Consider the following 26,875-nt stretch of genomic DNA (forward strand, 5'->3'; position numbering starts at 1 on the left):
AGCAACTACAAGCAGTAATGACCCAGTTTACTTAGAAGACAGAAGTAAAACATCTTTTGGTGCGCAGCTCTTATTGCGAGACCCGCAACGAACGTCCAGGTGCACGCTGTGGCCTCTTGGGTTCACTGATATCTCGGAAAAGTTTTTGAACCTTTTCTTTTTTAAACTGGGCTACCGGCATCCGTAATAACGAGACAGAAATGCCTGTGTTTACCCTATTCGTTCCCAGAATAGCTGTTTATAGTTCGAACTGTGGGTTTCCATATTAATGGGGCAAAACTGCATTGCAAAAGATTGATCTCTGAAAATTTTGTCCATAATGCGGTGTGTCCATATTAACGGGGTTCATATGAACAGGGTTCCTATTAACGAGACATGACTATAGTAACTTTATTGCACTTCCGACTTTCCCTGGCGCTACAAGTCTTACTATATTTTACTTATTTTGTGCTTTTCAAGGCCGGTCAGCAAATTTATAATTGGAACTGTATGTTTATTTTCACTAGCTACTAAGACGATGAACAAAATTTTGTTAATTATTCGAGGTATTGTGACAATTAGCCACCTATCTTAAGTCCTTTTTCGTATAACTCGCCTGCACAGACCACGTTAGTGTGCCTTTTGTTCTTTTCTTTTAACAAATTGTTTTAACCATAAACCAAGCAGCCCATATATTACATGTTAGCTGCAGCTTTTTTGGACAGAGGATGCACAGTTTTTCTTTTGGAAACGTTGACCTTGGTGGGAAGATTCGTGCTACGATGAAGTGGTTGAGACCACGTCGCTTTTCTTATAATACCAGAAGTGGGATCTCTAAGAGCAAGAGTAAATTGAAATCATTTAGAAGTCCATGACTGAACATTGCTTCCTTGGCCCTGCGGGCGGCAATTTGTAGCGTCGGTGTGGGTGTGTGTTTGGTAACAATTGACATTCTAAACTTTGCAGGTCAAACTCTGGGCACTGTCTCAATGAAAATGTGCTGAACGGCGAATTACCATCTTGGAAATAGAACCAGCCATCAATCAAGTCAGTTTTTCGCAGCTCAGGGCCCTCGTGCTACGTTCTTCGTTTCACGAATGCGACAGTCGGAAGAATCCGGGTGTGGCCGCAGCTCAGCCAGTTGCTTGCAATCATGCACACTGTCTGCCCTACCCAAGCTAGCCGACCCACCTGGTCTGATCTGTTTCCGACTCATCCTCACGAGCAAAGCCAACGTGATATGGCACCACCGTTGCTCTACCGTCATACCTTTTGTATACTCCAGAATGCGTACAGGGTGTTGTTGTGCAACCAAACTCTTTCATTGAATCCTTTGACTATAGTGTGTGGTAGGCTGAGAGTGAAGTGGAAGCTCCTCTTACCTCTTTCCACTTTAGCAGAGCAAACGTTGGGAGAGATCACCTCTTCACCTTTCTTCTGCTAAAGTGGAAAGGGGGTGGGAGGAGCTTCCACCTCACACTAAATTTGTCACCGACTGTAGTTGTGTGTGACTATTGATCATTCCTTGGTAGATTTACACCTTGAGTCACAATTGTAAGACAGTTGGATCACCTTTGTAGTGCTTTCTAAATGTTTTTGTTGATACTACCGGCCGCCGTGGGGCAGCCAAGGTAGGAGGGATAAATTGATTAAGTTTTACGAAAAAGCAAGCACAGAGTGTGGTAGTGCAGCAAATTAAAAAAAAAAAAAAAAAAACACTTCGCATATATAATTGAGAACACACGCAGAGCAGAAAAATATTCTTTTAAGGGGTATCAAGGCCTGAAACCTCGAAACTCTGGTAATTTGTTTATCAATGCTAGAAACAGTGTTAAACAATTTGAAGAGACAGTTTGTTCTGAATCTTTAGGGACAGTGTGCTTGTTTGTGCACGATTTTCGCTTTTGACCTTTGGATGAGTGCATATTTTGCCGTCTTTTTTTCTTGCAGCTCATCGCACTTGGGCCAGTTGCTTGAGTCTAGGTGTTTGCAAAGACAGCATCTGAACACCACCATCTTGCTGCTGGCTCGTGTGCAGCGTGTTCTCGAGCGCTATTCGGGTGTAGGAAAGTTTGTATGGCCCCACATAAAGCAAAAACGTGGAAGTTCCTTTCAGATGGACACCTGAAAGCAAATCCAGCAGACGCGATTGTGTGTGGTACCCTTTGTGAGTAGCAGTGTCAACCAGGCGGTTATTTGCAGTTTTCCTCCTTGTGCGTAGGAAAACAGCTTCTTTCGGGTTTAATTTTGTTTCTTGGAATCTACATTCATTAAATTTGAGTATGATGAATGCACCACCTAGAGTCGCTAAATGAGCTACGCTTCGAGTATCGGCACTCCGTTCCCCGACCTGCTAGCGGGCGCCGCCATCTTGGTGCTTAGTGCAGGGTAGATGCGTGTCAATCGTCGCAATTCAAAAATGCAACTTCCTCAGCTTTTATACAGTGCTAGGAAGCTCATGTGATATTGTTTTGCTCACGCAAACTGTTGTAGCATTTCTGGAGGACGGGAAAGCGTTTGCTGCGATTTTAGATAAAGCTTCAGACAACTGGCAACTATGGTTTTAAGCACCACAGGAGGCCAGACGCGCGATGCTGGGACACAGTTCATTGTAGTGGACATGAAAGCTCTCAAAGCATGGAGAAGGACAATCTGCGTTTGCGTAAGGCCAACGCTGCCCACCAGAGCAGCAGCAACGCAAAGCAGAGGTTCTCCAGGCAACACCAAACTGGAACAGCTGGGGACTACAGTCCTGGACAGCTGTGAGGGGCTCCCCTTTCAAGTGCTACACGAACAAAGGCCCTTTTCAGGGCCAAACAAAATCTGCTTTCGGAACGTGCAAGCCTTGGTGCCTCCTCCCGTTGTCCCTTATAGAGTCTACTCATTCTTTTATAACTTTATTTTACATTGCAGACATTATTTCTCAGTTTTATATTATTTTTTAAAGGTTCTTGTGAACGGATTGCAGAATTTTTAATCTCAATTTGTTCAGATAGAACTATGCTTCATATTGCTGAACATTATTGCATGGGATCCCTTACTCAATTTTATGCAATGAGTGTCAAAACTTCAACTGCAATTTTCTCAGCTTCGCATTTTTCGTCTACATGCCTAGCCTTACGGTTGTTTTCATGAGATTATTCTTCAAGGATTTCTATAAACTTTATACCGTTGAATTCAGAAAGAAGTGAACTGCAGGGTGATGCTATTTTTGTATGACAGTATGGGCCCGAAATTTTAGTATTAGTGATAATGTGACCTCGTTAGGCTTTGTAAATAGTGTACTTGACCTAACTAGACTAGTTTTATACAATGATCTATCTTTACAAAAATATAAATAGCATCATCTTGCATGACAGGTCTTTAGCTACAAATCCATATCACTTATGCAAAAAAATTCGTATTAGAAAGTTCCTTAATGAGTCGTAAGAAATGACCTAATTAGGCTTCATTATTTTCTTTGTAACTCAGAAAGTAATTGAGATAGTGCAGAACTAATTGAATATTTGAAAAGAGGAAGCCAAAACACATATACACACTGATTTTCATTATAATCCATTAATAAACAAAAAAGTCGATTTTAGAACCAGTGTCTTGCCTTAATTCTGGAGAGGATTGCAAGGAGAGTCCGGGGAGCAAACAATGTCTCAAGTAGGAACGCTGTCAGTGTTTTGGCGAAGGACAACTGCCGGGGACAACGGAACTGTACAGACACATTCATCCGACTGCAGTCACACGGTCCAGTTGTTTCTACGTCGGGGGAATAGCAGAGCTGCCAAAACAATGGCGGCACGTGACTGGACATGCGCAGGAAATACGAGGGTGATTAAAAAATTATTCGCTCTCCGGTTATCTTAAAACTTCATTGGCTGCATTGTCTTAACACTGCAATGTGTGCGAGGCCACTGTCCCTCCAGTCATTGCTGTGAAGGTATGAACATCTCACATCTGTTCAGTTGGGAGTGCAGGTGTGGGAAACAATGGCTGCACTACTTGTGATTTGCACGAAAGAGCAGCATGTCGTGATTTGTTTTGTGGTCAGAGAATGTGTCCGGTGCCAATGTTTTGTGCACAGTATGGAGGAAGCTTTTTGTCGCAAAGAAGCATGTTTGAGTGAATGCAGGAGTTCAAGGAAGGACACACGGGTGGGGGCCATGAAAAAAGGAGCCTGACGCCCGTCCGCATCACGACTGATGACAGCATTGAGCGTACGCGTGAACTGACTGTCATGTACGGAAGTTACAGTGGGTGATGTGGCACATCATTTTCAAATCAGCCAAGGGATTGTCTACACAATAATCTACGGATGACTTGGGTTTAAAAAAGTTTGCGCAAGATGAATAGTGAAACGTTTGCATGAATAAGTTTTTAATCACCCTCATACTTAAAAAAAATTGAATCAGCTTCGTGCTTGTTGGAGTTTTAATTTCTTCCTTGGGAATAAAAGCCCCTGTGAGGCTTGAACTGTCCTTGTATGAATAACTTGAGAACCGAGTAAGTAAACCTTGCTCTGCCTTTGCAGCGGTGCCTGACCTGGCAGCTTTTGAAGGCGAGTGGGAGAGCACAGTCTGCGAGGGCACGAGAAGCATTGCCTGCCAGGTATCTGGGTTTGAGTGGCGGCAGCAGGAGGTGCACTCCGGAAGGGGGACAGACGGTGGTGCCACCTCTGTCGTTGCTCCAACTGCTGCAGAAACGCCTCCAGGTACGAAAGAATGCACACTGGAGTGGAGAGAAACTGTCCAGCTTTGCTGTTTGTCAAAGAACATACTTGAGAGGAGATTCTGGTTTTGAAAAACAAAAATTGCAGCAAAAAAGAAGTTGGCTTTAAAAACAGTTTTCTTGTTTTTGATCTTCAATTGACGCAGAAAGAATAGAACGCTGAAATGGATGAAGGACAGAGACAGTTCCGTCTTTTGTCTATTTCAGTGGTTTTTTATTCTTTCTATGTGACCACTAGTTTATCCAACATGCTCTGCAGCGTGGATTTGGTCTATAATAATAATAAAAATAATCCTTTATTTTTTTAGTGCCCTGTAACAACCTAAGCGTTTGATGTAGTGCCACATACACGGAAAAAGAAGAAAAAAAAAAGTGACTTGTTGAAGCACTGTCCTAGGCATATGGTACAGCAGCATATCAAGATCATGCTCGAAGGAAGCAAAGTTGCGAGGAATAGGAAATGATTACAATTCCACAAATAAACTTACTTTTTTCTGTTTTCTACAATCAGGAAATAGTGCTCATCATGATCTGGCAGCTCTCAGTATATGTTGCAGTAAACGGGTAAACGCAATCACCTGTATCCACCAGGCACGAGTAGTGCCTGTTTAACCACAGAGTAGTGACGTCATCGACTAAAAGGATCACGTGGCGAGCGATAGTCGCCGCTAAGTGAGCGCTTGGTATTCACCGATCGTGTTTAGGGCCTATTCCTTCCGCCCGACTAAGAAGTCGACCAACAAATCTTAGTCATGGGGTAGGGCTACTTTAGCGGGTGACTAGCAGCTCAGTGCCATGGCCGACTCGTATCTCCGCTGACCGCCAGCGCTAACGATGCACTTACTGTCTCGGAACGCTGGGGAACACATCTAGAAAGAATTGGAGGAGCAAATAATGTGTAAATAGCCACGTTCAGCGGTCAGAGATACCGCTAAATAGATCTCAGCAGGGCGCTGGACGACGAGAAAAAAACACATTTACGGGCGCTTTCATATTTGTTTATGTTGCTGGCAATCTGGCTTTTGTTTCTCCCTGGCGTTGTTTTTAAATTTTCTTTGTAAAACTGTCGCGGACAATATGTCTCTCATTGTAACTTTTTTTTTCCTGATAAACATTTAAAGTTTAGTTTTTATACGATCAAATATCCATTTACGCAGAGGCGTTTAAAGGGCAACTCCACTCCATTTTTACAATTTCTGGGTTATGATCTGTTTAGTCGAAGCCGGCGACCCTGAATCACGAGATATAATTTGTTTTTCGGTAGTGTGTATAGTTTTGTAGATATCGCGAATGCAAGAATCGGTCCGGTGGCACGGCGAAACCGAAACTACCGGTTGAAGCAGCTTGGCAACACTGATACTAGCGGCGCGTCGTCGGCATGACCTAGTTCTGGTCCCGCGCTTCTCAGCCGACGCGCCGACAAGGTCGGCTCAGTCGCACGTGGAGTTTCAAAACAGAAGGTTAGATGCACATTTTCTTTTTTTACCGCTTCACTTTGTTGATATGCATCAAATGTAGCAAGTTTTAGTGTGTACAGTGTAGACCGCATATAACGTATGTCTCGGGAGTCGCGAAAATCCGCACTATAAGCGGTACCGCGCTATAACCAAAACATCAATTTTTCAGGCCAAAATACATGCCATGAAACAACTTACCTTTGTAAAAGAATTTATTTTTATGTTAGATGAAAAATAAAGCTTAGTTTGAGGAAAGTCTTTATTTCACCAGACTAGTACACTTCTTTCTCAAGTGTGTCACACATTTTGAAAGAAATGAGCGGCTTTTGCCTGGCGCAGCCTTTTAACGACGTCGCGAGTTGCGGACGGACGTTGCGAGCGTTCAGGATTGCTAACCCTAATCACTTTTCTCCGGAGATGAAAACGCGTGAAAATTCGCATCCTTCATACGTACGCGCCAGTAATACCTTCAACTTGAGCACAGGCATGAAGTGCTCCAAATAAGAAATCCGGGCGCTGTTCGAGGATACAAATGCTTAGAAAGCACCACTGTAGTCGAAGTAAACAAACACGACGACACGGGCGTTTCTGCCGTCTTGAGAGCGCCGCCACGACATCGCTGCACGAGTAGGTGGATCTTCCCTTCTAGTACGTGCTGGGTTATCACAGCAACACACAACGAAAATTCACAGTCAAGGATAGCGCTTTTACGCAGAACGACGATCACAACCGACGCCATGTTTACGGATAGAAGCAGCCGGCCCGCGACCGGAGAGGAGAAGGAGGAGGAGAAGCGTTGTAAGAGAGGTTGGGGGGGAAAGGAGAGAGCATGCAACGCGCGCGAACACTTCTCCTCGACCTGCGATTGGTCTGTCGTTGCGGTTGTTTGTTTCTTTGTTTCCAACGCAGCGGAGGGACGCACGCACGTGAACGACACGTGCGTGCGTCCCTCCGTCGCAGGCAACTGAAGCCTCTCTCTTCGCTTCTTCCCGCTTTTTCGAGCAACATCCTTGCCCCGCTAGTGCAGCGTGCGGCTCGCGCCGTCAGCGCCGTTATCTGCCGTTATCTAGTGTCGCACAGGGAAGCGAGCTCGCTGCTCCGGTCGTCGGCGCGGTCGGCGGGCTGTGCCAAAAACCGCACCATAACCGGTATTTCCCTTCGCGCGCCTGCATTTTAAGCGGTATGTAATTACATGGAGTTCTATGGGAGGTGAACCGGTGGTTTAAAAAAACCGCGTTATACCCGGTCCTGCACTATAAGCGGTTACGTTGTAAGTGGTTTATACTGTATTTATAAATTTGCCGGCCGAAAAGCGAATCCGACTGCTATAAATATGACGCAGTCGGTGCCGACGCAGCGTGACTGTATTTGTTTCTTGCGCGCAGACCGAGAAAACGAAATAATGGGAGATAGATGGACAGATCTATCCACAAGTGGTCTAAGTTGTTAAAGCCAAGGTGCCTTTATGTGCACGCTAGTTCGATCAGCCGCGACCCACTGCGTCCGGCCGATCGTGCTGGAGCAGCCGGCGGACGGTACGCGAACAGCGACGGCACCGCATCGTTCTTCAAAGACGCCTGTTTCGTGGTGAAACCCGCAACAGTCAGCAGCCGCAGATCCCGTGTGTAGGTGTCTGACGTAAAGTGCTGGGAGCAGAGCTTCGCGTTGGAGCTCGGAGTCAACGGTCTTCCGAAGTCTATCCGGCGAACGGCACCGACCCACACCTTGTGCCTCTTCCGGTCTCTTGGGAACTGGTGGAACCGCAGCTCCGGGTTGCGCACCCGGTTGTTGGTGCAACCCACAGCACTACAAATCCTGCTCGACATTGCCCAACGCGAGACCGGCAAATCTCTCCGGCTCCACGACGCGCGCGTGAGCGAGCAGCACCGCTTTGCTCTCTTCCGCGCTGTCGCGGAAGCAATGCTGGAATTAAAGCAACTGCCTGGACGCTAATAAAAATAGGAGAAGACAGGATAATGTGGTAAACACCTCGTGCCGTCAGCAGAATCGCAGAATGCCACGGGAAACGAAGCGTTCGCGGCGTCCGTACGAGAGCGGAGGACTAGACCTACGTCATTGCCCAGTGTTGCTTCACTAGCTCACCCGGTGCCAGCGTTGCTCACCCGCTTTCGGGCCGCTAACCGAGCCGGGAGAACATTTCTAATGTTGGTATTAATCGGTAACGCGGCGTCAGTTTGACGTGATATTTTGGGTATGACCGTATTTTGACCTCCTAAAGCGATATCAATCATTTCGATAGGGTCGACTTTTTGAGTGGAGTTGCCCTTTAAGTATGCATATGCGTGACCTATCTTTTTACGTCAGTTCCGCTTGTTAGTTTTGACTATACCCGTTTTCACCTCAAGAATCGAAGTAAAAAAAGTATGGCTCCTCGCAGAGCATTACTAATTTTCCCTTTTCCGAGGAGAATTAATATATATGTAGGTGCATTTTAGATTAGATATATGTTATCTAATCAAGACGTATACGTTTCAAACGCCAAAAGGATCGCTTCTTCCTCCGATAACTAAATCTTGTAAGAACTACTTTGCCCGGCGTATGAACAATGCGCAAAACGTCCTTTTTTCTTGAGGTGAAAACGAGTATAGATAGTCACCCGCTCGCTTCGCGCTCGCGAATACCGCGGAACATAATTGCTCGTTAGTCGCGGATTTCTCGTTTAGCTCGCCACAACTTAGTCGTGCTACTAACCTTAAAACGGCGCTAGCTAGTCGCGCCTGGTGAATGCGGGTGAATATATTTCTGCAGTGTATGTCGATGTCCAAATATTATTGGTACAGCATTGCTATTCTTTTAAATCATTTGCGTTTCAGTGGAATTGGAAAATATTTTGTCTTCAAACCTGAGCGACTACAATTCTGCTCGCAGTTACATTAGCCGTTTGAGACATCCTCCTGCACTTAAGAAAACGAATATAGGTGCAGAAATGCTACGTTTTTTTACGTTGTATAGCAGAACTGTCATCTTACTTGAACAAACTCTTCCAAGCCGCCGCATGGGATTCCACACGATTACAGGCCGGCCCAGTTAGGAGCGCCTAGGCACGCGTTGCGGGTCAGCTTCTTGACGGCCGCCAAGGGCAAGGGGGATTCCCTCTGATGGAAAAGAGGAAACGGAACGGGAGGGGAGGTTTGCGCTAACTTTCATTATATAGGGACGTTAATTTGCCCTGATTGGGCTTTCTCTGTTTTCCAAACAGATGGGGCCACTACGGACCCAATCATCAAAGAAGAAGCACCTGGCTACGAAGACGGCGAGAGCAACGCCCCTCCTCAAGTAGACGCGGACGTGCCGGCCGTTCAATGGTCCAGGAGACCTGGACAACTGACCACTCACCGGTGCAGTTTGTGCCCTTACTCCAGCCGTTACACGACGGCCCTCGCATGTCACGAGAGAACGCACACCGGAAAGAAGCCCTTCAGCTGCCACTATTGCAAAAAGTTGTTCAAGCAGGTTAACCACCTGCGCGTTCACGAGAGGATTCACACCGGCGAAAAGCCATTCAGGTGCGAGACCTGTCAGCAGTCGTTTACACAGAGCACTCACTTGTTGCATCATCAAAGAATGCACACAGACGAAAGGCCGTTCGTGTGCAGCGAGTGTGGGAGTGCGTTCAGATGGAAGGATAACCTGCGGGTTCACAGGAGGACACACACGGGAGAGCGGCCGTACACGTGCGAGACCTGCGGACGAGGTTACGCCGATAGACGCAGCTTGATTGGACATCGGAAGAGGTGGCACAAATGAGGGACGCCTGACCCGTGACACCTGATGTCACTGGATGCTGGGAAAATTGTGGCAAGCGCCCCATGTGGTCGCCATTTTGGTTCGTTGAAGGAGCAGCCTCCCCACTCTTAATGAGCCAATCCTAATTCGCAGCGACAGGTCTTTTTATAACAGCATTTCTTGAATACCGAGATTTTGTCATCACGTACCGTCGAAACAAGTGCATGTCTGCACTACACTGCATGCGGCGTCGGTGCTTGGCAGCATGAAAAACAATTTTCCTGTCTCTAAATATGCAAGAACACTATCATTGTGAAAGATCTGTGGAGGTAGGCAGGATTGATAAGTGGATTGTATGCACAGTGCCAGACGCTTTTATATTAATGAGGAACACTTTCAGTGCAAAGTTGGTGCATAGTCTACCATTGTGTGACTGCTTCAGAACCCTTTCACATATTTGGATGGACCGAAGTGACGATTGCCATGGCAACTGAGTCCGAGCAGCCAATTACCCTTTGAGGTTTGGTCGTTTGTACATCAGTGTCAGTTTGTGTCCGGCTAGCGGGTAAGGAAGGCAATGGGGCTGCTTTCCCAGGATACAGTGACCTTAGTGACACCCATGGAAAAAGTTCCAACAGAGTAATTATTCCTAGATCCGTCGTATGTTCACAGCAGTGGCTACACTTGCACAGCCTGTTTTGTCAAATAGCTTTCTCTTCATCCTTCGGATAGGAATAACAGTTTGCACTAGCTAAAAGCACCTATACTCGTTTTCACCTCAAGCTCCGCAGTAAAAAATGTTTGGCTCCTTCTAGAGCATTACTAATACTCTCCTTCATGTGGAGATTTAGGATATACATACAGTAGAACCTCCTTGATTCGTTTTTCAGGGGACCGCAGAAAAAAAAAAGTATCATCTGGGAAAACATAACCGATAACGCACTTAGGGGGGCTCTACATGAGATAGAAAGCAGCTCTTATACAGTGGTTTATTTTATCTGTACTTACAGAACTGTTGAGAGTTCAGACATGTTCACAAAAGTGCGTAATATCCGCCTGCCGCCTTGAATTCATGTTCAGCAGTAAAAGTCGTTTCTCCAGAGCCGCAGTCCTCTCTCACTCTCCACGCAGTCGTGAATATTTACGTAGCAGCGCAAGGTGTCCTTTGCAATGATCGCGTCCGCATACTTGGGCACAGCGTAGGTAATCGTTCGTTTCTTGCTCGACATCTTTATCACTTTCTTCAATGTCGGCAGTAGTGAGGTCGGCCGCGATGTTTGCTATGCTCTGCGGTTTAGAGGTAACGCCTCGATCTCCTTTCAAAGTTGACAGCGCGAGTCCGAGGTTTCTTGCGATGTCAGATCTCTTTCGGCTGGGATTGCGATCCACTGTCTGAATTATATCAAACTTCTCTTTAAAAGAGAGTGCCTTCCTTTTTCGCGATGCCACGACCGTCGTCAATGGGCGCAAAGCGCACATACTCCGAAACACCACGGTCCACGCAATTCAGCGGAACAGAAACTAGATGTGCAGCGTGCATGCGGGCAAACCTTGTGCCAGAGAAAGAGGACAGGTGAAAGAGAGAGCAAGAGAGAATGAGCGTTCGAAGCCTCGCTCCCCATTCGAGCAGTGCTCCAAGGTCACACCCGGGCAAGATAGGAAGCTGTGGCAAAGCTCAGTAAAGCCCAGCGAGGAGACAGAGAGACGAAAAAGAGGACAAAAGCAGTCAAGGGACGACGGGCATCTGCGTTTCCACGCATGCCGTGCAACCCGCACTGCACGGTTCAGCTTTGCTTAGCTTCGAAGCCAGCGCTGACACTTTTGGACGTAACAACCGGGAAAGCAAACGTAATAGGCAGGAAATTAGTACAGTGTAGACCGCATATAACGTATGTCGCGGGAGTCGCGAAAATCCACACTATAAGCGGTACCGCGCTATAACCAAAACATCAATTTTTCAGGCCAAAATACATGCCATGAGACAACTTACCTACCTTTGTAAAACAATTTATTTTATATTAGATGAAAAATGAAGCTTAGTTTGAGGAAAGTATTTATTTCACCAGACTAGTACACTCCTCTCTCAAGTGTGTCACAGATTTTGAAGGAAATAGCGACTTATGCCTGGCGCAGCCTGTTAACGGCGTCGCGGGTTGTGGACGGACATTGCGAGCGTTCAGGATTGCTAACCGTAATCACTTTTTTCCCGTGATGAAAACGCGTGAAAATTCGCATCTTTATACAGTACGCGCCAGTAATACCTTTAACTTGATCACGGGCATGAAATGCTCCAAATAAGTAATCCGGCCGATGTTCGAAAACACAAATGCTTAGAAAGCACCACTGTAGTCGAAGTAAACAAACACGACGGCACGGGCGTTTCTGCAGTCTTGAGATTGCCGCCACGACATCGCCGCACGAGTAGGTGGATCTTCCCTTCTAGTACGTGCTGGGTTATCATAGCGACACACAACGAAAATTCACAGTCAAGGATAGCGCTTTTATGCGGAACGATGAACTTCCACCACGCCGTCTACGTCGACGATCACCACCGACGCCATGTTTGCGGATAGAAGAAGTCTGCCCGCGACCGGCATACAACGTGCGCGAACACTTCTCGACCTGCGATTGGTCTGTCGTTGCGGGTGTTTTCAACGGCGCTGTTGCAACGCCTTGCGCCGTGAACGACACGTGCGTGCGTCCCTCCGTCGCTATGGCAACTGAAGCCTCTCGCTTCGCTTCTTCGAGCAACCTCCTTGCCCTGCGAGTGCCGCTGTTATCTAGTGTCGCACAGGGAAGCGTGCTCTCTGCGCCAGTCGGTCGCCGCCTATATGGTCGCCGCGGTCGGCGGGCTGTTCCAGAAACCGCACTATAACCAGTATTTACCTTCGCGCGCCTGTATTTTAAGTGGTGTGTAATTACATGGAGTTCTATCGGAGGTGAACCGGTGGTTTAAAAAAGCCGCGTTATACCCGGTCCTGCACTATAAGCGGTTACGTTGTAAGTGGTCTATACTCTACATGTATCTCTATAAAAGTAAAACGGGACCGGCGTTTTTAAACGTAACAGCCGGGAAAACGTATCAGCCAAGAATGCATCAACGAGGTTCTACCGTAGGTGCATTTTAGGTTTGATAAATGCCATCTTATCAAGACGTGCAAGTTTTAAGCACCAAAGGCGTCGCTCCTTCCTCCGACAACCAAATTGCGTGAGAACTGCTTTGCGGCGTATGAACAGTGTGCAAAACTTCCTTTTTTCTTGAGGTGAAAATGAGTATAGACAGCTCCAGTGAGACTGGATATACAGCAGCTTCATGCTTTATTACTTGGCTGTAGCTGGACCACCTAGCATGAGTGAAAATAATTTTAAAATATTGCATTCCGTAATCAGAATTACGAACAACCTTATATCACAGTTTCTCAGTCTTGGGTGAAGAAATAATTTTATAGTTTAAAGAGAAATTGGTATTTGCATGAAATGCATTTTAAGAACTGATGCTATGACTTTTTGAAGTCTGGTAACCGTTCCATGTCATGTTTTAGTCTGCAGCATTTTTAGAAGTTTTCTTTCTGTGATCAAGTGACTTTTACCACTTGTTTTCTTAACCCTTTGGGTGCCGCGCCCAAGTATACTCGTTTGTGGTTTTCAATTTACTCCTTGCCTCTCCTGGGTGAACTCAGGCTGACAATATTCTTCTGAGTAGGAAGCGCCATCTATGGACAACTATTTGAATCAATGTTTTGAGTGGTGGTTTCACCTTTTGACGGCAGGTGGATATTTTTGTAAAGGCGACTCCTGTATGGCGTTTCCGCGTCAACGTTCTTTTCCAATGGCAAACGCACGTGCTTCGACTTCGCGCTCCTTGACGGATCTTGAAATGCAGGAACTTCTAATGAATTCAGAACCTGATGACAGTGAAACCGAGTGTACTTTGGAGAGTGACGAAAGTGACGACTAATCAATGCCACCTGAAAGGCCACTCAAAAAGAAAGAACTCAACGACACTGACTACAAGTGGACTACAGGTGACTTCACTCCCATTCTTCACAGTTTTGACTCTTCATCTTCCGGAGTCCATACTTCAAGAAAACAGCAGCCAAGCACAAGACCAAGAAAAGGACGCCCTTCTGATGGAGATGATCCAACGCGTCTTACAGCACGACATTTTATGTCAGTGACTGCCGCAAAAACAAACCCCACAAGAGTATGCCATGTGTGCGCCCAGAGCAAGACTCGCCAAACGAAGCGCAAAGAATCACGCTACATGTGTTCAGTGTGCGAGGTGCCACTTTGCGTTGTACCGTGCTTTGAAGAGTATCACACAAAAAAAGTTTTCTAAATTGAAGACATTAAGAGGTTACGGAACATTGTTAAGATTAAAAGAAACATATTCTTTAATTAAACATACACATTGAAGCATGTAAACGTGTTATTACGCCCAAAATAAGTTTGTTCATACAGTGAAAAAAAATACCCGGCAGAGGGGACCACCGGGCTGAAAAAAATACGGCACTTAAAGGGTTAAGAAGTGGACAATAAAATTATAGCCAGATTTGCATAGACATGAAAAACATGTCTATACATGTCTTGTCTACATCTTCCTTGTCTTTGTTATCTGTACACCGTTTTTGGCTGTATCGTAAACCAATTGCCGTCATTGCGATTTTAATTCATGAAGCCAGATATCGAAAATAAGCCGACAAGATTTTATGTGTGCACAAACTTTGGTTGTGTTGGGATGCGAGATTGCTGCAGCATTTCCAATTCGGTGAGCTTGCGGAACATTGCATTTCTCGTCGATGCACTTCACCCATGCTTAAAGCAACCGTGGCGTCGCAAACGCAGGAAGAGGGAGGAAGGGAGGCTTCAGCGAGATGTGTCGCACATTTCTGAAGTGTTGCGCGCAACTTTTCAGAGTTTTGTTGCGGTTCGTTGGAGCAAGATTTGAATTGCACACAATATATTTATTTGCACTAACACCCAGCAAGCTGGCCATGACAGCTGCCAATCAGTCATTGTTCTAAACATGAGTTCCGGTGGCGAGTGCTTCTCTGGGGTATTTTCCTCAATGTGACGACAACGTGACTTTGCATTGCAAGGAATAGTGTAGCCACCGAATTTCTATTGATCCCCCCCCCTCCACTTCTGCACTTCTGGTCATGCATCCTTTAAGTTCTCCATCTAGGGGCCACCATTTCTGTCCGCACTTATTGTTATAGAAAATCTACCAATTTTCTGTATTTGTGAGCAGTAGGATTTGCTTCAAGGGCTTGAACCGAAACCGTTTCCGAAGACCGATTCAAACTGTAAATGGGGAGGACAACTCTGGAACCATGAATTAGACAAGCTCATTGCATTGTGTTGGTGGTTCTTTTGCTTTTGCTGTAGTACAGCGTGGTAGATTTGGGATGGCACCAGATCCTGCTGTGGAAGTTCTGCAATTCGCCCTTATGACAGCTGCAGAACAGGCTTGCACACCAAGCTGAGCACATCTATGGGTGATTGAGATTCATTTTTATTAGCAAGTAGCAGTAGTCGGCCTAAAGCACACTGCCATTACTGCCGCTGTGTTTTTTTGTCAATGTCGTTCTGTCCATCCCTGCGCTTATACTTTTGGCAGTGTATCGTCCTGTTTGTTACGAAACCATGGTCATTTATAGCTAGCTTGATGCACCAGCATGTGATTCTCAAAGAGGCTCCGGAGATGGTGATTTCTTGGTTCCAATATTATCAATATGCATTTGGTGATGGTTACATGTTGAGAGATGCATTGAAAATGAGTCTTCATTGAGTTCATATTGCCAGTGTGAATAAACTCGGTATTGGATATAATTTTTGTGAGATATGTCGTCATGGCTATATATTGACTGGGCTTGCACAGGTCCCTAAAACTCTCGAATTTGAAAATGGCACTTTGAGGGCCTTTAAAATGGTAGATTTCGAGTAATCCTTGAAAGCCTTTGAATTTCGTGGTCTGCTAAAAGAGATAGCTACTTAAGAACAATAATAATCCAGTTATACTTTCTTTCTACATTTGCGTGGTGAGTTTTTTTCTTTTTTAGGCAACATCATATTTGCTAAACATCTCAAGGGACATTTACAAAATGTTAGTTGAACTTTTTGCTTTTGGAAGCCGCTGTTCTGGTTTTATTAATGCAAAAAAAAATCATGAGCCATTCCCCTCTGTCAAGGTGGATGACCAGAAAAGCTGTTTAGCAGACGACACAGACGTGACACAGTATTTTGAACAAAGGTTACGAACACATTTATTGTCTCGATCGGTGGTCATTGTGACGAAATGTACGCACACACATGTTCAGGACTATTGCCACTCCAAGGAGCTGGACGAAACTAGACACGCGCGACGGGACCACCACCTGGACAGAAGGAAGGGAAGCTATGCACGCAAGCGCTTGGAACGATGACAAAGAGAGGGTGGTGCGCTTCCCTCCTCGTCCTTCCCACTATATTTAGGGGGAAATTTTTTTTTCCTAAATTTGGCAAGGAAATGCTTTTGCTAAATTTGATGGGGAAATTTTTCTGCTAAGTTTTGGGGGAAAATTTACCCACCAAGTTTTGCAAAAAAATTTACCCGCCAAATGTAGCGAAGAATTTTTTCCACTAAATTTAGCGGGACAATTTTTTCCCTAAATTTAGCAGAGAAATTTTTCCGCTAAATTTAGTGGGGAAAATGAAATTTCTGTTCACACACACGAAAAATCCATGAAACCCTAGCCATTGACAGCTATGCTGTAAAATCCGGTCGAGCACCCACCCTAAATTTGGAGATAACCTTGAGGAACTAAGAGATGGTTGCTTGTCTGGTTCAAGAGCAAATTTGCAAAAGGAGTGCAAGGTGGGGCAAGTTTCACGGCTTAGCACTGGTACGTGCAGGTTGAGCCTGACTGAGACGGACAAACACCTCGGTTAGCGCTATTGTTTCGCCATAAGTGCGAGTGCAATTCATCCTACAACCATGAGCACGTCTTGAACGGCCCTTTTATTTCACCAGAGCACGTTCATAGCAGGCCTGCTCAATCTGTTGCATTCACTCTCATAGCCTTTCGTTCGCTTGCACCTATAGTGAAATACCTTTTGAACAATCTACAGGTGAACAAATAATTGGGATGAACAAACTTATGTAACAGGTCCCAGCAAAACGTTGTTGTGGCCATTGCATTTAGATGAGTGGGCATCCACTTACTTGAGGGGGAACACTGCATATTGTGATGTTGGTGCAGATTTTAAATATCTGGTGTAGATTACTTCTCGGGGTAATTATAACTTGCCTGGCTTTGTTTACAAAAACAAGGAAAAAAAAACTATTAAAAAATGTTTTAACACTTGGCTAGATGCTGCAAAGTATGAAGAATACAATGTTGCAATACTTTATAGATTGAACCATTAGTGACTTTACAACATATTGAAATACAGTGTTCAGTGTGTGGCTACCAAGCAATTAAAGAATACTTAATTTGAAAAGGTTTTCTAAACCCTAAATTAAAAAAAACGGGCTCTCATTATTATATGCTTGGCACATTTAGCTGCGTGCTGCAGAACAAGTTATACCGTAATATCCTGAAAGGTGCCTCACCCCCAAACGATAACCCACCCCTATTTTTGACATGATTTGCCTTTTTTTTTAAACACCCAAGGATATGATGATAGATTGCGCACAAATAGACAGACGAGGTAAGAAGAGAACGGAAGAGAAGGGCAAGAAGAAGGAAATAGACCTTGTCTGTTCTGTCTATTCGTGCACGTTCTGTCATAATATTTAATGCATGCTAACTAACCCAGCTTACCACCTTACCTAAGGACAGGCCATTTCTGGTAATGGCAGTTCCCTGGCCAGTGGTGACTGGCCGAAATGGGATCAGTTACCTACGGCAGGAGATAAGCAAACACTGTTGACTGAAAAGGACGGTTTTCTCTGCTCCTTTGCCCCTCAGTGTGAAAACAAGTTTGGCAAATCTCAGAATACAAAAATGGCATTTAAAAAAATGGTCTCGATTGCACATTGAAAGTTAGCCCACTGCTCATTCTCCCTCGATTTGCTTTCAGGTGGGCTATTTCTACGGATATTACATTAGTTATATCTGCCCTAGATGCTTAGATGTCTCACCTGAACATTTGTAGAGTCCGCAATTCGTGCTTTGAGAAAGATGTTTTAGCATTAGCTTCAGTACAATTTCAGCCTGAATGGGCATTATAAATTGATATTATGGCTCAAAGATTGATCCACAATGTAAGAAATTGGGTTGTCAGAAGAAATATAGCTGTAGATCCAACTCAAAATGACTAGGTACTTTCCAAAAAAAAAAAAAAAATTTTTATGGATTGTTTGGCACCAAAGACAGCTGTATCCCAAAGAAACCTATTTCGGTCTGAACGCGTCTCGTTTTGACCCATTCCCAAGACGCCCTTCCCTTTCGAATCCGCTCCCGAGGTGCCCTTCTTATTTGAACCCGTACCTGAAACACCCTTTGCATTTGAAACCGTCCAGTTTCAAACCATTTGTACAAGGCCCTGTACATCTCAACCTTTAAAGTCTTCATTGTTCTAACCCTGGTCTGCTACCTTTCTACTTAAAGGGACAATGAAGACGATTTTATTTAATTTTTTTAAATGGTGTTTTAATGCTTCTTGGGAACATAGCATGCTGCCCTATTTTTTGTAGCCATTTGTGACACGTATTTCTGTGCATACGAAAGAAGTAAAGAAACCGAAACTGAACAATTTCCATTTTCGTTTCTGGGCCTCCAAAAATGGAGGTGATGTAGGAGTGACGTCAAGTGTGAATAGTCGGTATCGGTAGTATTTAGGAGATCGAGATTCTGGTTACCGCGGTGGGTTATAGCGGCGCGGTCGTTTCGTCGAATCTGTCAACATGGACGGCAATGCCGCTCTTGCGAGCGAGTTCAAGCTTCCGTTCAGTAACCTAACACACACGGAACGGGAGTACGTGTGTGGCGGCCTCCGCCGTTACCCGAGGGAGACCGCCCAGCTGGTAACGACGGTAACGAGCGGCCCGCATGCCGAAGTGCCCATAGTTGCTCGTTGGCCGTTTCGCGTCCAGCGTAGCAAAGAAAAAAACAATTATGCTGCTTTATTTACGGGTTAGTAATCATTTCCGGTCCGATTTAATTAGAACAGTATTCCTAAAAACCGAGAACCAAAACGTGATCGAGGGCGCGTCTCTCGTTTCGACCAATCGCTGAGGCGTCTCTTGTGACGTCGCGCTTCTTGACCTCGCATCGGTCACGTGAGCTCCGCTTCTCCTGGCTTCTCCCGCAACTCTCGGGGTGTCGTCCCAGTCGATTCCGGTACGATTATTACCGTGACTGTTTAATTGATTTGCGCGGCACACAAGCGCTGGTTTCGGCTGAAATTTGGGCAACGTGGTCTGAGACGTGCCTGGAACCCAGTTCAATCGCCAAAAAGATGTCCGAAATTGCCTTCATTGTCCCTTTAAGAATATGTTCTTAGATATTTTTGCATGCCGACATATTCTTAAAGGGGCCCTGCAATCCTATTTAAGCATCTACCTTTTTTGTGGTTTCCACATCTCTTGGGGTTCGGGCAAGCCAGCGGGCATGGAAAGTAATTAAATATCAGTGCGTCATATTTTAACCGGACGACGCGGAAACCTCCTCCTCCCACGAAAACGCCCCGTGATGTCGAACGCGCGCGGCATGTGACGAAATCGTGACGTTGGTCCTGGTCAGCCAAGGAGAGAGAGCTGCCCCGTTCACGGGCAGCGCTCTCCTCGGCCTCACCTCCCTTCCCCGTTTTTGCCTCCCTCCCCACATTTCTCAGTCACCGCGGCAAGGGGAATCCTCCGGTGTGGGAAAAGGGGGGCAGAGGACCAAGGTGTCATGAAGGAGGTTATTTTTTGCTTGTTTTTGTAGTTTTAATTTGCCTATAACTTTTAAAATAAAGCAAATTTCGAGAAAAGAAAACATTGTCAAAGTTTAGTAGGGTACAGTGTTGGGATAGTTGGTTCATCTTAGTTGAACATATAAAATAGCCCAAAGAAGACAAGGACAAGAAGTATACAGGACACGCGCTACACTGTAAGTTACTGCATTTGGTGCGCTCAGGTTCGGTGCAAATTAAAAACAGTAAAAAAGTTTTTGTAAGGCCCCTTTCAGACAAGCTTCAACATAACATATTCCTACTACAACCACTTAAAACATTTTCCTTCAAGATGGTCCCCGAAAGATGCAACCGCGAAACACACTATGTGCATTGTGTGACACTGTTGCCATACTTTTTCTAATTTTACTGTGAAATGGTACTACCTATTAGGCACGAAATTTTATTGCTTGGGTTAGTGACCCAGATAAGCAGTTCCAATGACAACAATAGTTTGGATGGCAGCCTTTTGATTCTACGAGATAAACAGGTAAAACCGACGATCGCTCGTTTGCAATCTGTACAACAAGGAAGCGAAATGGCAGAGGAAGTGAATGTGCTTAAAAATGTGCGCAAGATGCACGGAAAATGCTCTGTCCAACGCCAGTGGCTGACCAGCATCCATTATAGACACTGGATTTCACTAGATTTAAGGAATTCAAATCAAAGAAACACTAGCGTGTGCTGGAAAACGTTGAGCCCCCCCGTCGCATCTAAGGGAATAGGTGATCGCCAACCAGACTTAGCAGTCGTCGAGTACACTGAGCTGTTGCAGGAACAGAAACAGTTCCCGGACCTATTTCTGTCGCTACAATATTTTTGCCCCGTGGGAAGAAGGCGGAAAAACTTAGATAGTTCTTTCCTCAAACTTGCGAAGCAGTTTGTCGCGCACCAGCCCGGGGAGAGTAGACAAGCTTTTTGTCTGCCTTCCACACTAGATCCGCACACTCCGCGGATTCACGCTAAATCTGCGGGGAATTGAGCGTGAGTTGCCAGCTCCCCTCAGAGAGCCTCGAAGATATTTTGCATGTCTCGCAACGGATTGTGTGCGGTGCCACGAAAACGGAGGGAAATATCCTGAATGTCTAAATCGCAGATAGGTCGAGGTCTTCTGCGTCACCTGCAAAGCACCAGAGTCGTGCATAGCTAGAAGCTGAGGTGATGCGGCTGTTTGAAGACTCAAATCAGTATAGGAACGATGCTGCTTTAGGAAGGAGATTGATGGCATGCAGAAAAAGAAACTTGGGAGTTACTGGGGCACCTGGAATGACTCTCCAACTGCTGTGAGGAAGCAGAGACAATGAGTGACATACACATTGCCAAGTCAAACAGCTGGGCAAAAACTACACAAAGCAAGAACCTAGACAACTAAGGAAAAAAGAAAAACCTGGCAAGATATCTCCTTGCGCAACGTGGCGTTATATCGTGCCCTTGAAGATATGATGACGGGGCCTTGAAAGTCCTTTGAAGCCCTCAAATTTTTGTCTTCAAAACAGGTGCAAGCCCTGGCTGATTTGTATTTCTGTCTTCGTAAATATTTTTGTGTAATCATTGTGTTCCTGTTTTACTTGTTCGAGCTAGTAGCCCATGTACACGAGTTAATTTTGTGTGTATTGAGAGTGTGTTGCGTGAAAACATGCTTTAAAAACCATGTATTTTTTCTAGTATATTACACGATGAAACTTAACTGAATGAGCTTTTCAGGCAACTTTCAACATAGTACCTGATTTCCTCATGCTTGCTGCAATTCTTGAGAAATGCACTGTTTTTCATTGTGATCTAATCATCAGGCAGAAACATCACAGGAATCAAGTTATGTTCCATAGTATTTGGAGAAAGGCCGTTCTAATTATTTTACTAACACTCATAGTTGACTTTCTACATTTTAGTGCTTATGAATATGTGTGTATGTTTTTATTGTTTTCCATTTGTTACTTCTGTAATATTTCTTTCTTTTTTATGCTAGAGTTTGAGCCTTGTTTTTACAGCAGTGTGGCTCTGGACATTGGATGACAGTGCAGTGTTTATTTATTTATTTACACAAATACCTGCTTCGCCGTTAGGCATTATGCAGGGGGGAACAAAAGAAATACTCATTCAAAAAACATTTTCAGGAACGCAATCGACAATCATCCAGTACTACATTTTCACTCGACCACGCTTCTCTGCAGTCTGTCATAAAAGATGTTATTATTGATAACAGCTGTCAGTTCTTCCGGAAGGGCATTCCACTCCCGGGCGGTTTGAACAAAAAATGAATAACAAAAACAGTCAGTACGATAACGATGCTCTGCCGCAGTCTTAGAATGATTCCGCCTTGAAGATACATGGTGTGGTTCGAGAATGTAAAGACCCTTTTCAATGCCTGTTTCCCCGTGATATATACTGTGAAAGAATTTTAACCGCAAACACTTTCTCCGAAGTCTAAGAGCGTCCCAACCCAGTCTGTTCTTCATTTCTGTACAGCTCAAGTACGGACTATAATCGCCTGTGGCAAAACTTAATGCCTGATTTTGAATTCGCTCGAACTTATTCGCAAAATAACCCTGAGGCGGATCCCAGATAACACAGGCATACTCCAAAATTGGTCAGATAAAAGAAAAATATAATGTTTGTCTTACGCTACGAGATGTATTCTTAAAATGCCTCCGAATAAAAAATAACATCTTACTTGCTTTTGCTACAATACTACCTATGTGGTCATTCCCTTTTAGATTATTCGAAAAATTAACTCCCAAATACCTGTGTTTATCTACCCGCTCAAGTGCATAGTTTTTTCTATCTTATATGTAGCCATGCTAACAATAGATCGAGTAAAACAGATGTATTTGCACTTTTTTATATTCAAGCCCATTTCCCAATAATCGCACCAGCGTTCTAACATACCTAAATCTTTTTGCATCATACAGACGTCGGCGTCATTTTCTATAGCTCTGTATATTACACAATCCTCTGCAAATAACTTGATATTTAGCTGCATTCCCTCGCAAATGTCGTTAATAAGTAAAAGAAGTAACAACGGTCCCAGTACACTTCCCTGAGGCACCCCCGAGGTTACGAGTACAGGTGAAGATTTTTGACCATTTAGTGTACAAGACTTTGTTCTCGCTGAGATAAGTAAACAGCAACCCAATTTATAATATTTTCATTAATTCCTATTAATGTAAGCTTATTCAATAACAAATGATGTGGCACTGTGTCAAATGCCTCAAAGAAGTCCAAGAATGTACAATCTACTCGTTTTTTGTTGTCAATGGCATTTGAAAGGCAATGTGTAAATTCAGCTAGCTGAGTTATACACGAATAACCACGACGGAAGCCATGTTGGGAAGGACAGAACAAATTTCTGGAACTTAAGAAGTTATATATTGAGGTATATAATACATGCTCCAAGAGTTTGCACGCAACACATGTCAGAGACACGGGGCGGTAGTTTTCAACAAGATTTCTTGATCCTGACTTAAAAATTGGAGTTACGTTTGCTTTTTTCCAATCGTCGAGAATTATGCCAGTTGTTAGTGATTTGGTAAAAATTATATGTAGGTATTTTGCAATTTCCTCTTTACAATTGTGATAAATTACTGGCGAGAGCTCATCTGCTTCATATGCCTTTGAAGTATCTAGGTCTCTTAGAAGTGCTATAATCCCGTCCATTCCTATTATCACTTCTGGCATAACAGTTCTTGCTATTGTATCAGGCACAGAAGGAATACCTCCAAGAGCGCGGGGTGAAAAAACTGATTTAATATATGTGTTAAAAGATTCCGCTTTTTCAATATCACTGTTCACTAGGTTGCCATCCTTCGATAAACCAGGAATTCAAGTATCCTCTTTTTTATTTGCCTTAACGAATTTCCAGAATTCAGTAGGATTATTTCTTAATTTGTTTTCAAAAGACTCGTAGAAAATTAGTTTGCTTTCTTGGATATCTTTTTTTTAAGATTTGCGGTTATCTCCTCAAGTTTTTGTTCTAATGTATCAGATGGATTTGTTCTATATTTTTTGTAAACCCGAATTTTATGTTTTATTTGCTTTTGAATTGTAGCATTTATCCATGGTTTATGTTTATTATTTCCCCTAATAGTCTTGGATGGTATGGGAGAATCAGCGAGCACCTCAATTTTATGCTTAAAAGTTTCCCATAATTCTTTAACGTCGCACTCTTTACTGAGATTGGAAAAGTAAGGGAAATATGCCGAGAGCTCTAACGCAATACTTTTATAATTACCCTGTCCGTACATCCTTACTTTGCGTGAAGGCTTTGACACCCTATTTATGTTGTTCAATGGTAATTCACATACAACTGCACTGTGATCACTTATACCAGGAATTATGGAGACATTTGAAATAATACTAGGGTTATTCTTCAGTAACAAATCCAAAATAGTTTTTTCTTGTTGGTGAGAGTACGAATTGGTTTAGAGAAAATAAAATAAAGAGGTCATTAAAAGATTTATACAAGGTGGAACTGTCATCACAAGTATAAGCAGTGCCTGCCCAATTGATATTGGGAAGATTAAAGTCCCCTCCTAGAACAATAGAACTATCAGAGGTAGTGGACAATATTTGACCAAGTTCATCGATATTATTTATTGTTGGGGGACGATAGTGAGTGCCTAATACAAGGGCGCCTCCTTTGGGCAAATGGACTCGGCACCAAACAGATTCAGTATCATTTGGTGACACTTGAAGCTCACTGCGTGCCCACCGTGAGTCTACCAATAAAAACACCCCACCGCCATGCGCGTTGCGGTCATTACGATAGACTGCAAAGCCCTTACTAAACACTTCGCTATTCAGCTCAGAGTCATCGAGCCACGACTCAGTGCCCATAACTACGCATGGCTGTATTGCCTCTACTAAGCAGAAAAACTCGTCTACTTTATTTTAAGACTGTGGCAGTTTATCAACAGAACAGCGGGGCAAGTATTTGAAGATATGGATACATTATCAGAAGTTGTAGGAGCGAAAGGTCTATGTCATTCTTGTGTTCTTACATATCTATTATCATGCACGAGGACCGCCTTCTTTTGTTCAGTATCCCAGGTATACGCTTCTCCATTCACGATCAGCTTATCGTAGGACAAAAAGACTTTGTTAGCCTTGTTTATCCTTATTTCTTCTGAAAAATCCCATAATATAAGTCTTTTATTGCTAAGTGTTTTGCTAAAATCCTCTGAGACACTGTAGTTGGTATTTTTAAATTTGAACCCCGCGTGCAATATGCTTTCCTTTTCATTCCACGACACAAAGTTTACAATAATTGGCCTTTTCCCATTCGCTCTATATTGACCATAATCCGATGTGCCATTTGAATCGAAATGGGGTTGATGCCCATTTTATCATTACAGAGTTGTAGCACATGACTCTTCGATTCTTCCCATGTCTCGTTGCTCTTCGTATCATCTATGCCGTAAAACACCAGACTGCACCTTCGACTGCGGTTTTCAAGAGCATCAATCTGTGCTTGTAGACTTTCGGTCAATCCCTCAAAACCATCAACACATTTTTCTAAGTGGTTATTGCTCTTAATCAAGGTGTCCAATTTCGTTTCCAATTCTTCTTGCTTTCTTTGAATACTGGAAAGTTGTGTCGTAACCCTGTTCATGCTAGCAGTTAGGCTCATAAGCATGGATTCCATATTTTCCATCTGTTCAGCCTTCGTAGGGGGGCCTGGATTCAATTCGACATCACCCGCCAGTAATAACAACAATACTAAAAATAAAAATTTTCTCCAAAACTTACGATGCACATGAAAGCAATGATGCTTATAACGTGTATATGTCATTAGGAAAACGTCTTTGGGTGGAGCCGGCAGGTAAAAACAAACTCTAGGATAACATCCAGAGTAAACAGTACCAACCATGCATGCGAAAAAAGCACCGTGAACTCATGCTGGGATCCCAGCCGGCTTTCATTTCTTAAAAAGTGGTGGTGTCGGTCGTCTTATAAAGCCGCCGGGAAAGCCCATTTGTTGCAGTAGGGGTGGCAGCCACGGGAACACTGAAGAACGCCCCCCGATGCAGAACCGTCGATGTCATGGTCGCATTCGCCGTGAAGTCAGTGGAAATCCACCTGCTTGATGTGGTCGTTGATGGGCCACTCCCTCCAAAGCCGTCGCTACTGATAAAGCAGAGTGCCGACAGGACTGTCTCCTGCATGCGAAAGAAGCACGATAAACTCATGCTTGTGTATGCTTTTTTTTTTTCCTCTTCCACTATTGAATGAGTCTAATCCAGACTTAGTGTGGCCATTTTCTTTGTTTTATTTTTCATTCTACTTGATCGAAAATTTGCTGTTAGTAAACAAAAAGAAACAATATATGCCTTGATCTGATCTTTCCAACAGTTTTTAGCAAGACAGCCTGCAGTGGAAGACACCAACCGCAGAAACAGCAAGGACATACTATTTGCAAAATTACTGGTTTGGCTGGAAGCACTAGATGTGTCAAGCAGGAAAAACAATAGTGCCACTTTTCCTCGTTTCAACAGTGCAGTAGAAGCTCTGCCCCCAGCATGCGGTCATTAGGTCTGTCCGATTAGCCAGAACTGGCTGAACTATTTCAGCAGTGCAGAAACTGGTACATTCGATTCAAGCGGAAGTTGCGCGGCTGCACTGGCACGTCTGATTCATTCCAGTTCTGAACGAGTTCAGACCCAGTTCCTCAAAACCTTGCACCAGCTCCGGAGTCGGTTCAGCATCAATGCAGAAGCAGACGATACTCCTTGTCCTTCTCTGCTCGCAGTGCCATTTTTTGGAGCTCTTGCTGAGATGTCCGCGATGTTGAACAATAACACCGATACAAGGGTTACAGCTCCTCTCTATTATATAAATAATGTACCCCGTGGTGGACGCGGAATCAAGATTCTAACTGACGGTAGGAATTTGCTCAATTATGATATTCTCAAACCTGCCCATGCAGGTTTGGCTCCCCGTGGTAAGCGTTGAAAGATTTTCTCACATAAATTGTTTATTTTAGAAGCTACTGAGTACAGTGTTCACATTCTTTTTAAACGACACGGGAAAAGTATCCCACTCTTGGTAGCCCCCACCTT

At 44.2% G+C, this 26,875-nt stretch overlaps 1 protein-coding gene across 3 annotated transcripts in view; it reads left to right on the top strand.

Moving 5' to 3' along the window:
- The first annotated feature begins 3,506 nt into the window (after positions 1-3,506).
- Positions 3,507-26,875, top strand: part of LOC115316962 (replication initiator 1) — a 47,848-nt gene continuing 24,479 nt past the window's right edge. For 2 of the 3 annotated variants that reach the window (XM_042293401.1, XM_040217610.3), the window contains exons 1-2: positions 3,507-4,187; positions 4,502-4,681. In XM_042293401.1, coding sequence (XP_042149335.1) covers positions 4,097-4,187; positions 4,502-4,681 — 271 coding nt within the window. In that variant the 5' untranslated portion in view covers positions 3,507-4,096. Of the gene's footprint in view, positions 4,188-4,501; positions 4,682-9,375; positions 15,735-26,875 lie in introns of those variants that run through there. The other variant, XM_040217609.3, reaches the window with a different exon arrangement.

This window comes from Ixodes scapularis, unplaced genomic scaffold, assembly GCF_016920785.2.
Source record: "Ixodes scapularis isolate PalLabHiFi unplaced genomic scaffold, ASM1692078v2 PGA_scaffold4__175_contigs__length_147842914, whole genome shotgun sequence".
In the NCBI taxonomy this organism is placed as follows: Eukaryota; Metazoa; Arthropoda; class Arachnida; order Ixodida; family Ixodidae; genus Ixodes; species Ixodes scapularis.